The sequence below is a fragment of the Lactuca virosa genome, chromosome 4, assembly GCF_052849685.1.
Source record: "Lactuca virosa cultivar CGN04683 chromosome 4, Lactuca_virosa_CGN04683_v6, whole genome shotgun sequence".
Lineage (NCBI taxonomy): Eukaryota > Viridiplantae > Streptophyta > Magnoliopsida > Asterales > Asteraceae > Lactuca > Lactuca virosa.
Genome location: NC_136429.1, coordinates 21,539,674 through 21,551,928, shown reverse-complemented (window position 1 = coordinate 21,551,928; position 12,255 = coordinate 21,539,674). Strand labels below are relative to the sequence as shown.

The 12,255-nt window shown below is 31.9% G+C and overlaps 1 protein-coding gene across 1 annotated transcript; it reads left to right on the top strand.

Annotated features, from left to right (window-relative positions):
* The first annotated feature begins 465 nt into the window (after positions 1-465).
* Positions 466-3,154, top strand: LOC145109635 (transcription factor MYB106-like). Its single transcript, XM_079046834.1, has 3 exons — positions 466-907; positions 1,011-1,140; positions 2,331-3,154. Exons 1-3 carry the CDS (start codon positions 778-780, stop codon positions 3,025-3,027), a joined length of 957 nt encoding a protein of 318 aa, XP_078902960.1. The 5' UTR covers positions 466-777; the 3' UTR covers positions 3,028-3,154.
* Positions 3,155-12,255: the final 9,101 nt, after the last annotated feature.

Here is a 12,255-nt window from a genome sequence, read left to right as displayed (position 1 = left end):
ATGTACTCTTTATTTAAGTTAGAGATTAGAATAGTATCCATCACTTTCAACGTATGAAAACTCTTAACGGTTGTAAATTTTTTTTTTGATATTGTCTTTTTAATAAAATTATATTGATCCTGATTCATGGTGCAAAGGCCTGTTCCTTTATTCTAATACGCCACCGTGTTAAATGTCTCAAACAACTGAAACTTGTCTGTCTTGTCGAAGATGTCGATCAAGATGTCCTGATATAGAAATATAAAAGTATGTTTGTTTTGCCTGGTAATTAATCGGTAAAAGTTGTATGAGTCAGCAAGTCATAAGGCTGTAAAAGAACGGTGATATATATATATATATATATATATATATATATATATATATATATATATATATATATATATATATATATATATATGCAGAAACAAAAGATTCCAGTTCCTGGTGCTGTCTAGCCCAAGTTGTGCACGGAGAATGTTGATATAATGAGATGCTGTGCACACCCGTTCAACGGGATGCCATATTAAATCCATGCATAGCCAACAACACTCTTCAACAATAAATTCTCTGATAATATGGGCATCTCCAACATTTATGCATATATAGACAGTCTCTAATACAATGAACACGTAATAAAAACTTGTCTGATTTCCTCATTGAATGGCTGTAGCTTGTTCTTTGATGCAATTAACCCTAGCTAGCTCCCCTACTATATATTCTCACTTTCGTGTTTCAAAGGAACCCCATTCAAGATTCGATATATTGTAAGTTTATATATATATAGAGAGAGAAGGATTAATGGGGAGGTCACCAAGTTTTGAGAGGGGGTTGAAGAAAGGGCCATGGACATCAGAAGAAGATCGAAAGCTTGTGGCTTATGTTGAAGAACATGGACATGGAAGTTGGAGGTCGTTGCCCATTAAAGCTGGTACGTGAACACACACACACACATACACACATACACTCTCTTCTACAAAACTTAGTTTGGATTCGTGTTAGTGTCTTGTTTATGTTTGGTAAAATACATGCAGGGTTACAGAGATGTGGTAAGAGTTGTAGGCTGAGGTGGACAAATTATCTAAGACCAGATATCAAAAGAGGAAAGTTCAGTTTGCAAGAAGAAGAAACCATCATCCAACTACATGCTCTTCTGGGCAATAGGTATTCCATACGCTTTCCATTTTTGTTTTAATTATATATATATATATATATATATATATATATATATATATATATATATATATATATATATATATATATATATATATATATATATCCGGTAAGAAGTAAATTTTTGGTAGGAAGGTAAGAAGTTTTTTTTCTATATATTTTTTTGACGAACAAAATAAATGAATCACTAGATGATTCATTTGTAAGATGATTCACAAGAAAAAATTCCCAAAAAAACATCTTTATGATTCATTTTTAAGTAAATTAAGAAAAAATTCACTTTTATGATAATTTTAGTAAATAACAATAAAATCATTGTATAAATGAATCATCGAGATGTTTTTTTGAGAATTTTTTCTTGTGAATCATCTTACAAATGAATCATCTAATGATTCATTTTGTTTGTTCGCGAAAAAAATATGTAGAAAAAAAACTTCTTACCTTCCTACCAAAAATTTCCTTCTTATTTGATCTTGACTATATATATATATATATATATATATATATATATATATATATATATATATATATTTCAAGAAACATATATATAGTATAAAACTAAAAACGAGACTACTGGTGACATATGCATAAAAACGTGCACAAACTTTGAAAATGTTATAACACATGAGTTATCATAGACTAGAACTAATATTTGACGTTAGTATTTAGTTGTTTCTAAAGAACATACTAGTATATTATTTGAAGGATGTATGTTAATTAATAGTACATTATGAATCGATATATATGCAGATAACATTTGTGTTATTTAAAATTATCGGATGTTCCTTGTTAAGTAGTAATATATTATAATCCTCTATATATTTAAAAAAAATATATTTTTCTTATTTTCTAGCTAGCTAGTTGATTTTGTTCTCTGAATGGGGGTGTGGGCTTCGGCACCTGTTTGTTGTATGCTTGTATTATTGATGTAGACTGTAGAGTGCGTACTAGAATGTCTTTAAAGAACCTAAGAGAAAGTGGGCACTCACATTATACATGGAGAGTGAAAGAAGAGGATACTTTTGCACCAAAATAATTAATTGATTAATATTCATATCATTTTCCATACAGATGGTGAAACTGGTTCATGTCAGTTTTGGAAATTTAGATATTAGAGTTTCTTCAAGTTATATATATATTTACATAAAAATATATTTATAGTTATTATTTAAATGATTCAGATGGTCAGCTATTGCGACGCATTTACCCAAAAGAACTGACAACGAGATCAAAAATTACTGGAACACGAATCTTAAGAAACGATTAACCAAAATGGGTATTGATCCAATCACACACAAGTCGAGAACAGCCACTGATACCAACTTGAGTCATATGACACAATGGGAGAATGCTCGTCTTGAAGCAGAAGCTCGGTTTGTTCGTGGGTCGACTAACGTTGTTTCCCACTTTTACCAACGAATCCATTGCAGTTCACCTCCATTTATGACCAACAACAAACTGGCGATGTCATCTCTTTCATTACCATGCCTCGATGTGCTCAAAGCGTGGCAAGGTATTACTTCATGTAAGCTCTCAGATTTAAGTGGGCTACAGACTCCCAAAGACCAAACCATGCCACCAATGGTGAATCTCATTGAGAATGTCGAACCATCATCTCTTTATAAAGACATGACTACAGAAGATGGTATGAACAGCTGGGAAATCTCAAAAGCTTCATTATTTAACACTCTTGAGAGCCCTCAAGACAAAGGAACTGATCAGAACTTGTTTGAAGTGAATGACATGATATATCAAGATGACTACTTGACGGAGGCACTTACGAATCACTTGGTCAAGGATTTCGAAGATGATAAAAGTTACTGGAGTAACATTCTTGACAAAGTAGGGAATAATTCATCATTTTCAACTGTTTTCTAAAGCAATACCATCCGTCAAGACTCAAGAGGATTAAAGCTTACAATAAATTTGTCTTAAATCTAATACGTTTTGTAATAGAATCTAATAATTAATTAAAATTTAATGTTATTGAATCCTGTTCATCAAATTTTGATGTGAGTAACTTAATAGAAATGGTTTGTGGTTGATGAAATAACAATATTTTTCCAAGTTTTTTTTACATTGATAGTCATTATAGTTTTATTTTTTTGCAGGTTTGGTCCTATCACTAACTCCTCTAAGTTAATATAGTTTTAATTTTTTTGCAGGTTTGGTCTATCACCATTTTCTTATCGAATTCGATTAAATATTTAACAAATGTGGTCCCCACCACTTAGCTACCATATTTTCTTTTATTGAATTTGATTAAATAGTTAATAAATTTGATTAATATCTTATAATATTCTATCTCTTTGGCCACCAATTGACGGTTCATGAGCCCCGCCTTCTTCGAACTTAGTAGCGAAAACCACCTAAGTTTCTTTTCATTGAAACCCATTCCCGAAACCAAGTTGGAAACAATCCATCTTCTATACTCTTATTGATCTGATCTGATCATCCAAAGATGAAAGAATGGGTTCCATGTTGTAGTATTCTTAGAAGCTTAAACACCTGCAATAATAATGGATTATTATGGAGTCCATGTTGCAGCCTTGCATGCTAAGTTGACGAAGAAAGATTCAAAACCAGTCTGGTTAAGTTTCATATCATTATGACATGCAACGTGTAGGGAGCATTATGCACACGAGAAAAGAGAACGAAGAGCATGTTCTGATGAAATTAATTTGCAAAGAATAATTTAGATATTCCATATAGGTAATTTAACCACGGGGACCATCTCCGTAACAAAATAGAGCCATATGCTTAACATAGTTGGCAAAAATGGACTAAGAGTGAAATAATTACATGGACCATTTCTCTAATTTACTCTCATTATTTTATTATTATATTACTAGTTATTAACACGTGTAGAGTGCATAAAGTAATTTTGATGTTTTATTAATTGTTAATTTAAAATTAATTTTACAATGTGTTTTGGAGATATACATAACATTATTTATATTTAGTTTACAAATAAAATGTTTATGTTGTATCGTTAGATATATAATTATAAAATTTTTGAAAAAAAAATACACAAACATGATAGAAATAATAGAAGAATAATACATGAACATCAAATCATTAAAGAAAATATGTTATAAATGAAAAAAAAACATTTTTATAAATTTCTAAACATTTCTTTATACAAAAAGAGTACAATTAAATCGACAAGCCAAAATGTATCGAGTATGGCACCTAATCACCGGGTATAATCAACTGAAACGTCAGTACACAAATTATATATTGCAAACAAACTCTACGACCCATTAAGGTTGAGTAGGACCACAAAGCAACATCGTTAATGACTTGCAGAAGCACCATATTTCAGCATCAATGCAATTAGGTTTGAGAAGATTGAAATGCATAGAAAACATATCGTAAGATTGACATGTAATTGTACACACAACATCTTATTCTCATCTGTATTGGTTTTATAATTTGATTAACTAAAATTAAATGTTCTATTTGTGTATTTTAGATTAACTTCAAACTGTTAAAGCAAACCTAACCTCAAAATTTCACATTATGCAGTCCCTTTATGCTAAAATAATCATAAATGATTAGTAGTCTTTATGAATTTGTTTTCTTTTAATTGTCATTGCAAAATATACGATTAGTGGAAACTGTGTACTATTTATAGACATAAAATCGTTAATTATAAATTTGTAAACACTTTTTTGTTTTGTTTTGTTTTTTTTGTTAAAGATAAGTGTTTAATGTCATTATTTCAAAATGAAACAACCCTTTTGTTTAACCCTTACAATTACTCAACTACCAAGCTGTAGATATTCCGTGCTAACATCAATAATCTAACAACCCTACAAATAGGCTACTTGGGGATAGTGATAGAAGCAAAGGCAAACTCTCCAACATCCAAGGACCTAACAACAACAAAATGAGTTGTTATAAGAGTAAAGCATTGTACTTTCAAATAAAATGGATGTTAGATGCTATAATACACATATAAAGATAAGATGTAAATGAAAGTCAGATGCCATTTCATGAATTTAGCCTATTAAACTCAATGCCAATTTTAAAAATGGAAGTAATGAAAGTAAGATGTTGTTATAGATCAAGGGCTAGTTGATTCAACAAGACCTAACATTAAGAATCACCATGTTGTCATTTATTCTTGTAGTTTTGCATCCAAAATTTAACATGCATGATCAACATTAAATAAAGCAAAATACATAAAAGAGCACTTGTAGTTTATTACTTAAATATTTTATGTAGTGATTAATCATCATACTTTTTTTTACTGTTTAAAGGAACTATTTATTTCCTAGATCGGATAAATCGTAAAATAAGACAAATGACCATTTTACCCTTGTATTTAAAAAAGTTACAATATTCATCAACTTTAACATAAGACGAGTAAAGGCTTAACCCATTACCTCATTATTTCCTGACTAACCCAAGTTTTTTTTTGGGCTTAACCAATTAACTCATTCTTTCACGATTAAGTAAAAATGAAAACTATCCACATTAAGTTTTCAACCCTAAAACTCATCATGTAGTTCTAGTTATCTAATCACCTTGACAAATTAGCATTGGTATATGATTGCTATTTATTTACATTAACCAAATTAATAAATTAACTATATTATACTATATGTTAAGGAATTGGCTTTCAAAGTAGACTAAAAAGTCAAATCTAACTTTTATTTTCTTTTTCTCAATAAAGAATACATGCGGAAAATAAAAAGAATGAATTAAGCTATTATTTATTTAAAATTAATATCTTACTATTTCACATACATATCATTTTTCATACAACATAAAAAAATTACATTCAGTGAAGTTATAATTTATTCAGTGCATATCAATATTAAGAAAAGTATCAATAAATATGTTGGCATGTACAAATTAATATCTTCAAAAGTCATAAAAAGTCATGCCTACCTCTTTCTCATTGCATACAAAAGCATGCATCCCAAAGTAGAGATTTGTGTGTTCTTGGTTATCTTTCTCTCCATGTTATTCTACAAACTTTAGTAATATGATCTACATATGTGAATATATATATATATATATATATATATATATATATATATATATATATATATATATATATATATATATATATATATATATATATATATATATATATATATATATATGAGGGTTCAATTGAGAAAAAAAGGTTGAGAACGAGAGATCATTCTCAGTCACACATTAATTTTGCCGCAAAACAGTTAGGCGTACCGACGGAAATGAATAATGGATACACATGTGTTTCACAACCAAACATGCTTTCTTAAACTATGCTAATCATTATCTTAATATACACAAAAACATATTTTTTTTGTTTTTATGATTTTTAGAAAACTATTTTTATCAAAAAAATTATTTTAAATATATCAAAATTCATAATTTTTTACTCTCTATAAATAGACATCCATACTGATATAGTTTTAAGATAAAATAAAAAAAATATTTTTTTTAGAGTTTCACATCTCGTTATTCATAAGTGAATAAAAACACATTAGATTTTTATTACAGTACATTCGTTATTCACTTATGAATAAAACATATGCATAACTTTTTTATAGTTTAAGTATCGTTCATATATGAATATAACACATAATAAAATTTTCTTACCTAAAATATATTTTTTTACATCATCTTTCGTCACATGTTATATTTATATATGAATAAAACGTGTATTAATTGTAGTCATATGTTATATTCATATATGAATAAAACATTTATCAGATTTTTGTTACAGTTAATTTGTTATTCATATATAAATAAGTAGTATGTTAATAAAAGACGGAAGTGTTTTGAAAATTTGAATTACTTATTCATATATAAATAACCAATGAACTATAACAAAATTATGATAAATGTGTTCTTTGTATATGAATATAACTTGTGAGGAAAGTTAATACACATTTTATTCATATGTGAATATAACATGTGACGAGAGTTGATGTAAATTGTAAAAAGTTTATTATATGTTATATTCATATATGAATGATACTTAATGTCACACCCCCAAACCAGGATGGTAGAAAAGTCTTGAGAATGTTACATTGTTTCCAAGTATTGTATGTTTCAAAACCAATTACATTATGATGACAAAAATGAATAGTACGACATCGTAACGTCCCATCCTCAAAAGCCTTGTGACTATCTGTTTAACGGTTTCCTGAGAATACAAGTAATTTTGAAAAGTGTCAACAATTAAGTTGGTGAGTTCATAAGAGTTTTGTATGTGAAAAATCTGTAACTATTTCCTTGAAAAATGATAGTGTTTGTTCCCAGAAAATCCAATATTTTCTTAAAAATGAGTTGTAGTCTTAAAAACTCTAAGACCAAAAATGTATAAGTATTTCTATACTTAAAATAGTATCACGTAGTTTTATTCTTATATAAAACCTTTTGAACACATGTTACCCCGTAAACTAAATGTATTGTTGATTCCCCATGTGAGTTATTACAACCATGCTAAAACCAAAGTTGGCCTGCTGCGACGTTCTTCAGGCGTCGGAATTTTAGAAATTTGTCATCCCAGACCTGCCGGTCTAGCTGTAGCTAGCAGCTTAGGTGCGGGATTGTCAGTCCCGTATAGATCTATACATAAGTATCACACTACCGAGATTATGGTTATAATTCAGGACTTTAGTGTGTACTCTGGTAGGTACGGTGAAGACTTTGTCTCACATAATTGTTTCAACAAGTTTACGTTTTGTGTAATGAAAACCCTTGTAAGTGCAAATATCACTTTTCCAAAGTATTAATGTAGTGTATAATAATTATATACTTTTATATAATTATTTGTCTTGTCCCGAAATGTTATAATAGTGTTAATGACGCATAAACTATACCTATTATAGTTTATTATAATTGTTTCGTTGTACCCATATATATATATATATATATATATATATATATATATATATATATATATATATATATATACACACATATATATATATATATATATATATATATATATATATATATATATATATATATAAGTTAACATGTTTAGATGTTCATAAATAACATATAATATACATCTAACACAACTATATGAACTATTAGTATGAGAAAGTCAGTTTTCTAGTTTTTGGCCTTTTTACGTCACCAAACGGTAAATATTGAATTATAAACTTTGTAAAATTTATTTTTACCTTTTTGTGAAGTTTAAGTTAAGTTAACCTTATATGTTTAAAACAACATATTTTAGGTCAAATCTCACAAAAATAGTACCATAACCTAGTTATGACCATTTTTGCTAAAAAATCCTAATTTTTACATCAAATGATAGATTTGTAGGTTTTCTATTTGTAAAACCAAATCCATGGTATTTATACCTAGTTTCATAACATATGTCCAAAATAACATATTTTGGTTTATATCCCACAAAAATGAGATAATAACTTGGTTAAAACCATTTTTGCTAGAAAAGTCATATCATGTTCATAAAAACCATAGTTGTTATAGTTTTGTTTTTATGATTTTTTTTCAAGAATATATAGCATGTTTATACCCATTTTTCATAGAATTGAATTTTATACAACATACCACACATAAATGTTCATAATACTAGGTAATAACATTATTTCATGTACATAGCACTTTTACCCAACATGAAGATGAAGCATGTATAACAATTTGTATTATTATACAAGTTTACTTGTATTCCCCCCTAAAACTTGGATAAAAATTAAAATGAGGGGTATGAACTCACCTTGAGTGTTTCTTGGTGGATAAAGAGGTGAAGATGAAAGATTTCAAGCTAAGAACACTTGAAGACATTTGAAGAACACTTGAAGGTCGACATATCCTATGGATATTAACACATATTAAGGTGTGTAATTGTAACGAAACTAGTATATATGTGTATTGAATCACTAGATTAGTAAGGAAAAAGTTAACAAAAGATCAAGAACCAACTTATGGAGATTAATCTTGAGAGAAATGACTTGTTCTTGAAGAAGAGATGAAGAAAATGAAAGAGATGGAGTGAAAGGGAAGAGGTTTCAACCAAAATTAAAGAGGAGAGAGGGAGGGTGAGGGGAGGGGGTGGGGTGGGTATGGGGGGGGGAGTGTAGGGTATTGTATCTTGAATAAAAAATTCAAGTTTGACTATTTTTGATTAAAATATCAATTCTTTATAAAAGTGTAATCACCATATAAGACAAATGTTGTCTTTGTAGTGTATTTGTATAAAAATGGGTAATTTTTATAAGAGTAGGTGATTTTTATAAAAAGTGTGGTAAAATGATGTATAATTACTTAATTTGAATCATTTAAATTCAAATTATTATATAAATCATTATCATCAAAAATAATATCACATTACACGAAAGTCAGGATGGTTCCTAATCCTTTTCGTTAAAGTTTGAGTGTTTATGTCGGGTATAGAATCTGTCGCATTTGGTGACGAATCCACCAAAAATCTGAATATGTAACATTTGTTATGAATTTGTCATGTAGTATACAGTTTATTAACTCAACTACATTGTGTTATGAATATTATTTATACCTAAATAATATATAATTGAATTATCGAATTTCACGTTACTAACCCTAATTAGGGTTATATTCAATAATTGGTAAAAAAGAGAGGTACTTTGAATTATACTTGCCAATAGTACATTAGTAACATTAGGGAATATCACATTTCTCCTAAAATTCTAATACGAGTTGAGTTGACCTGGTTGACTTTTGTTGACTTTGTTTGACCAAAATTGACGGTTGTCACATCATCCCCCTGTTATAAGGAATTTCGTCTCGAAATTAGCACTCCGAGTGGGTTCTCAAGAGTTAGGGAAAAGATGTGGGTATTTCTGTTTCATTTGGTCCTCACGTTCCCAGGTAAATTCAGTTCCTCGCTTGGCGCTCCAACGGACCTTTACTATTGGTATGCGGCTTTGCTTCGTTCTCTTGAGTTCCCTGTCCATGATTTCCACAGGTTCCTCGACGAAGTGGAGACTCTCGTTTACTTCGATTTCGTCAAGTGGAATGACGAGAGTCTCATCGGACAGACACTTCTTCAAGTTGGACACATGGAAAATGGGGTGCTCGTTGCTGAGTTCCTGCGGTAGTCGAAGTCTGTAAGTTACCGGGCTGATCCTGGCAAGGATCTTGAATGGCCCTATGTACATTGGGTTTAGTTTTCCATGTTTTCCAAAACGTATCATTTCCTTCCAGGGTGAGACCTTCAACAATACGCGGCCACCAACCTGGAACTCCAAGGGTTTGCGTCGTTTATCCTCATAACTCTTTTGTCGGTCCCGGGATGCCTTTAGTTGTTCACGGATCTGAATAATCTTCTCTATTGTTTCCCGTATGGTCTCAGGGCCCGTAAGAGTGATGTTAGGCACTTTTCCTATAGCTAGCTGAGTGTCACCCACCTCAGCCTAGCACAAAGGTGATTTGTACTTGCGCCCATAGAGGGCTTCAAATGGAGCAACTTTAATGCTAGACTGATAACTATTGTTGTATGAGAACTCGATGAGTGGTAAGTGGGTATCCCAAGCTTTACCGAAGTCTATCACAGAAGCTCTCAACATGTCTTCCAGCGTTTGAATAGTTCTCTCGCTTTGCCCGTCGGTTTGTGGGTGGTAGGCTGTACTCATGTCGAGTCTGGTTCCCAAGGACTTTTGTAGTGATTTCCAAAACCGTGAGGTAAACCTGCTATATCTGTCAGAGATAATGGATATTGGCACACCATGTAATCGTACAATCTCTTTGATGTATGTCCTTGTTAGTTTCTCCATTTTGTCTGTCTCTTTTATTGGTAGGAAGTGCGCGAATTTGGTTAACCTATCGTCAATTACCCATATGTTGTCATGCCCACCCGTTGTCTTGGGCAATTTAGTTATGAAGCCCATGGTTATCTGCTCCCACTTCCACTCGGGTATATCCAGTTTTTGTAGCAAACCCGAGGGCTTTTGGTACTCTACTTTAACTTTGGCGCAAGTCAAACACTTGCCCACATAATTAGAGATTTCCGCCTTCATGTTAGGCCACTAATATAATTTCTTGAGGTCTAGATACATCTTGTCTGACCCAGGATGAACGGAGTACTTGGTCTTGTGAGCTTCGTTCATGATAATGTCTCTGTACCCGCCGAATCTCGGTGTACAGATTCGATTCATGAGGTAACGAGCTCCGTCATCCTTGACCTCAAGGTTTTTATACATTCCTCGCAAGGCTTCTCTTGCGACATTCTTAGGTTTCAAGGCTTCAAGTTGCGCCTCCTTGATCCAGGTGGACAGATGTGAATGGATAGTCATTGTCAATGATTTTACTCGGCGGCCCGAGTACTCCTTTCGACTTAGGGCATCTGCTACCACGTTGGCCTTGCCCGGATGATAACAAATTTCACATTCGTAATCATTTAGTAACTCTACCCATCATCGTTTCCCCATATTGAGCTCTTTTTGATTGAGGATGTGATGGAGACTCTTATGGTCAGTGAAGACCGTACACTTTGTACCATAAAGGTAGTGTCTCCAGTTCTTTAAGGCAAACACAACTGCCCATAATTCAAGGTCGTGTGTGGTGTAGTTGACCTCGTGAGTCTTAAGTTGTATTGAGGCATAGGCAATGACCTTTCCCCGTTGCATGAGTACGCAACCTAGACCCTGCTTGGACGCATCGCAGTAGACCACCAAGTCTTCCGTTCCTTCTGGAAGAGACAAGATCGTAGCACTGCATAAAGCTTGCTTTAGCGTCTGGAAGGTATTTTATTTTTTATCCTCCTAGTTGAAGGTCACTCCTTTCTGGGTCAGGGCAGTAAGTGGCTATGCGATTTTGGAAAAGTTTTGTATGAACATTCGGTAGTAGCCAACAAGGCCCAAAAACTGGCGGATTTCCGTCGGTGTCCTTGGCGCTTCCCAGTTTTCAATTGCTTTGATTTTGGAGGGATCCACATGTATCCCTTCCTTGGTAACCACGTGTCCCAAGAAGTCCACCTTTCGAATCCAGAATTCACATTTTGAAAACTTTGCATACAGCTTCTTCGCCCTTAGTGTCTCCAAGACTTGTCGCGGGTGTTGACTATGCTCTTCCTCACTTCGTGAATAGATTAGTATGTCATCGATGAACACTATCACAAATTTATCTCGGTAAGGTTGGCATACGCGGTTC

Excerpts from the sequence above, each read along its gene's own strand:
- LOC145109635 (XM_079046834.1), top strand. The coding sequence starts at position 778 with ATGGGGAGGTCACCAAGTTTTGAGAGGGGGTTGAAGAAAGGGCCATGG. Across the intron at positions 908-1,010 it reads GTCGTTGCCCATTAAAGCTG|GGTTACAGAGATGTGGTAAG; the intron begins GTACGTGAACAC and ends AAATACATGCAG. Across the intron at positions 1,141-2,330 it reads CATGCTCTTCTGGGCAATAG|ATGGTCAGCTATTGCGACGC; the intron begins GTATTCCATACG and ends TAAATGATTCAG.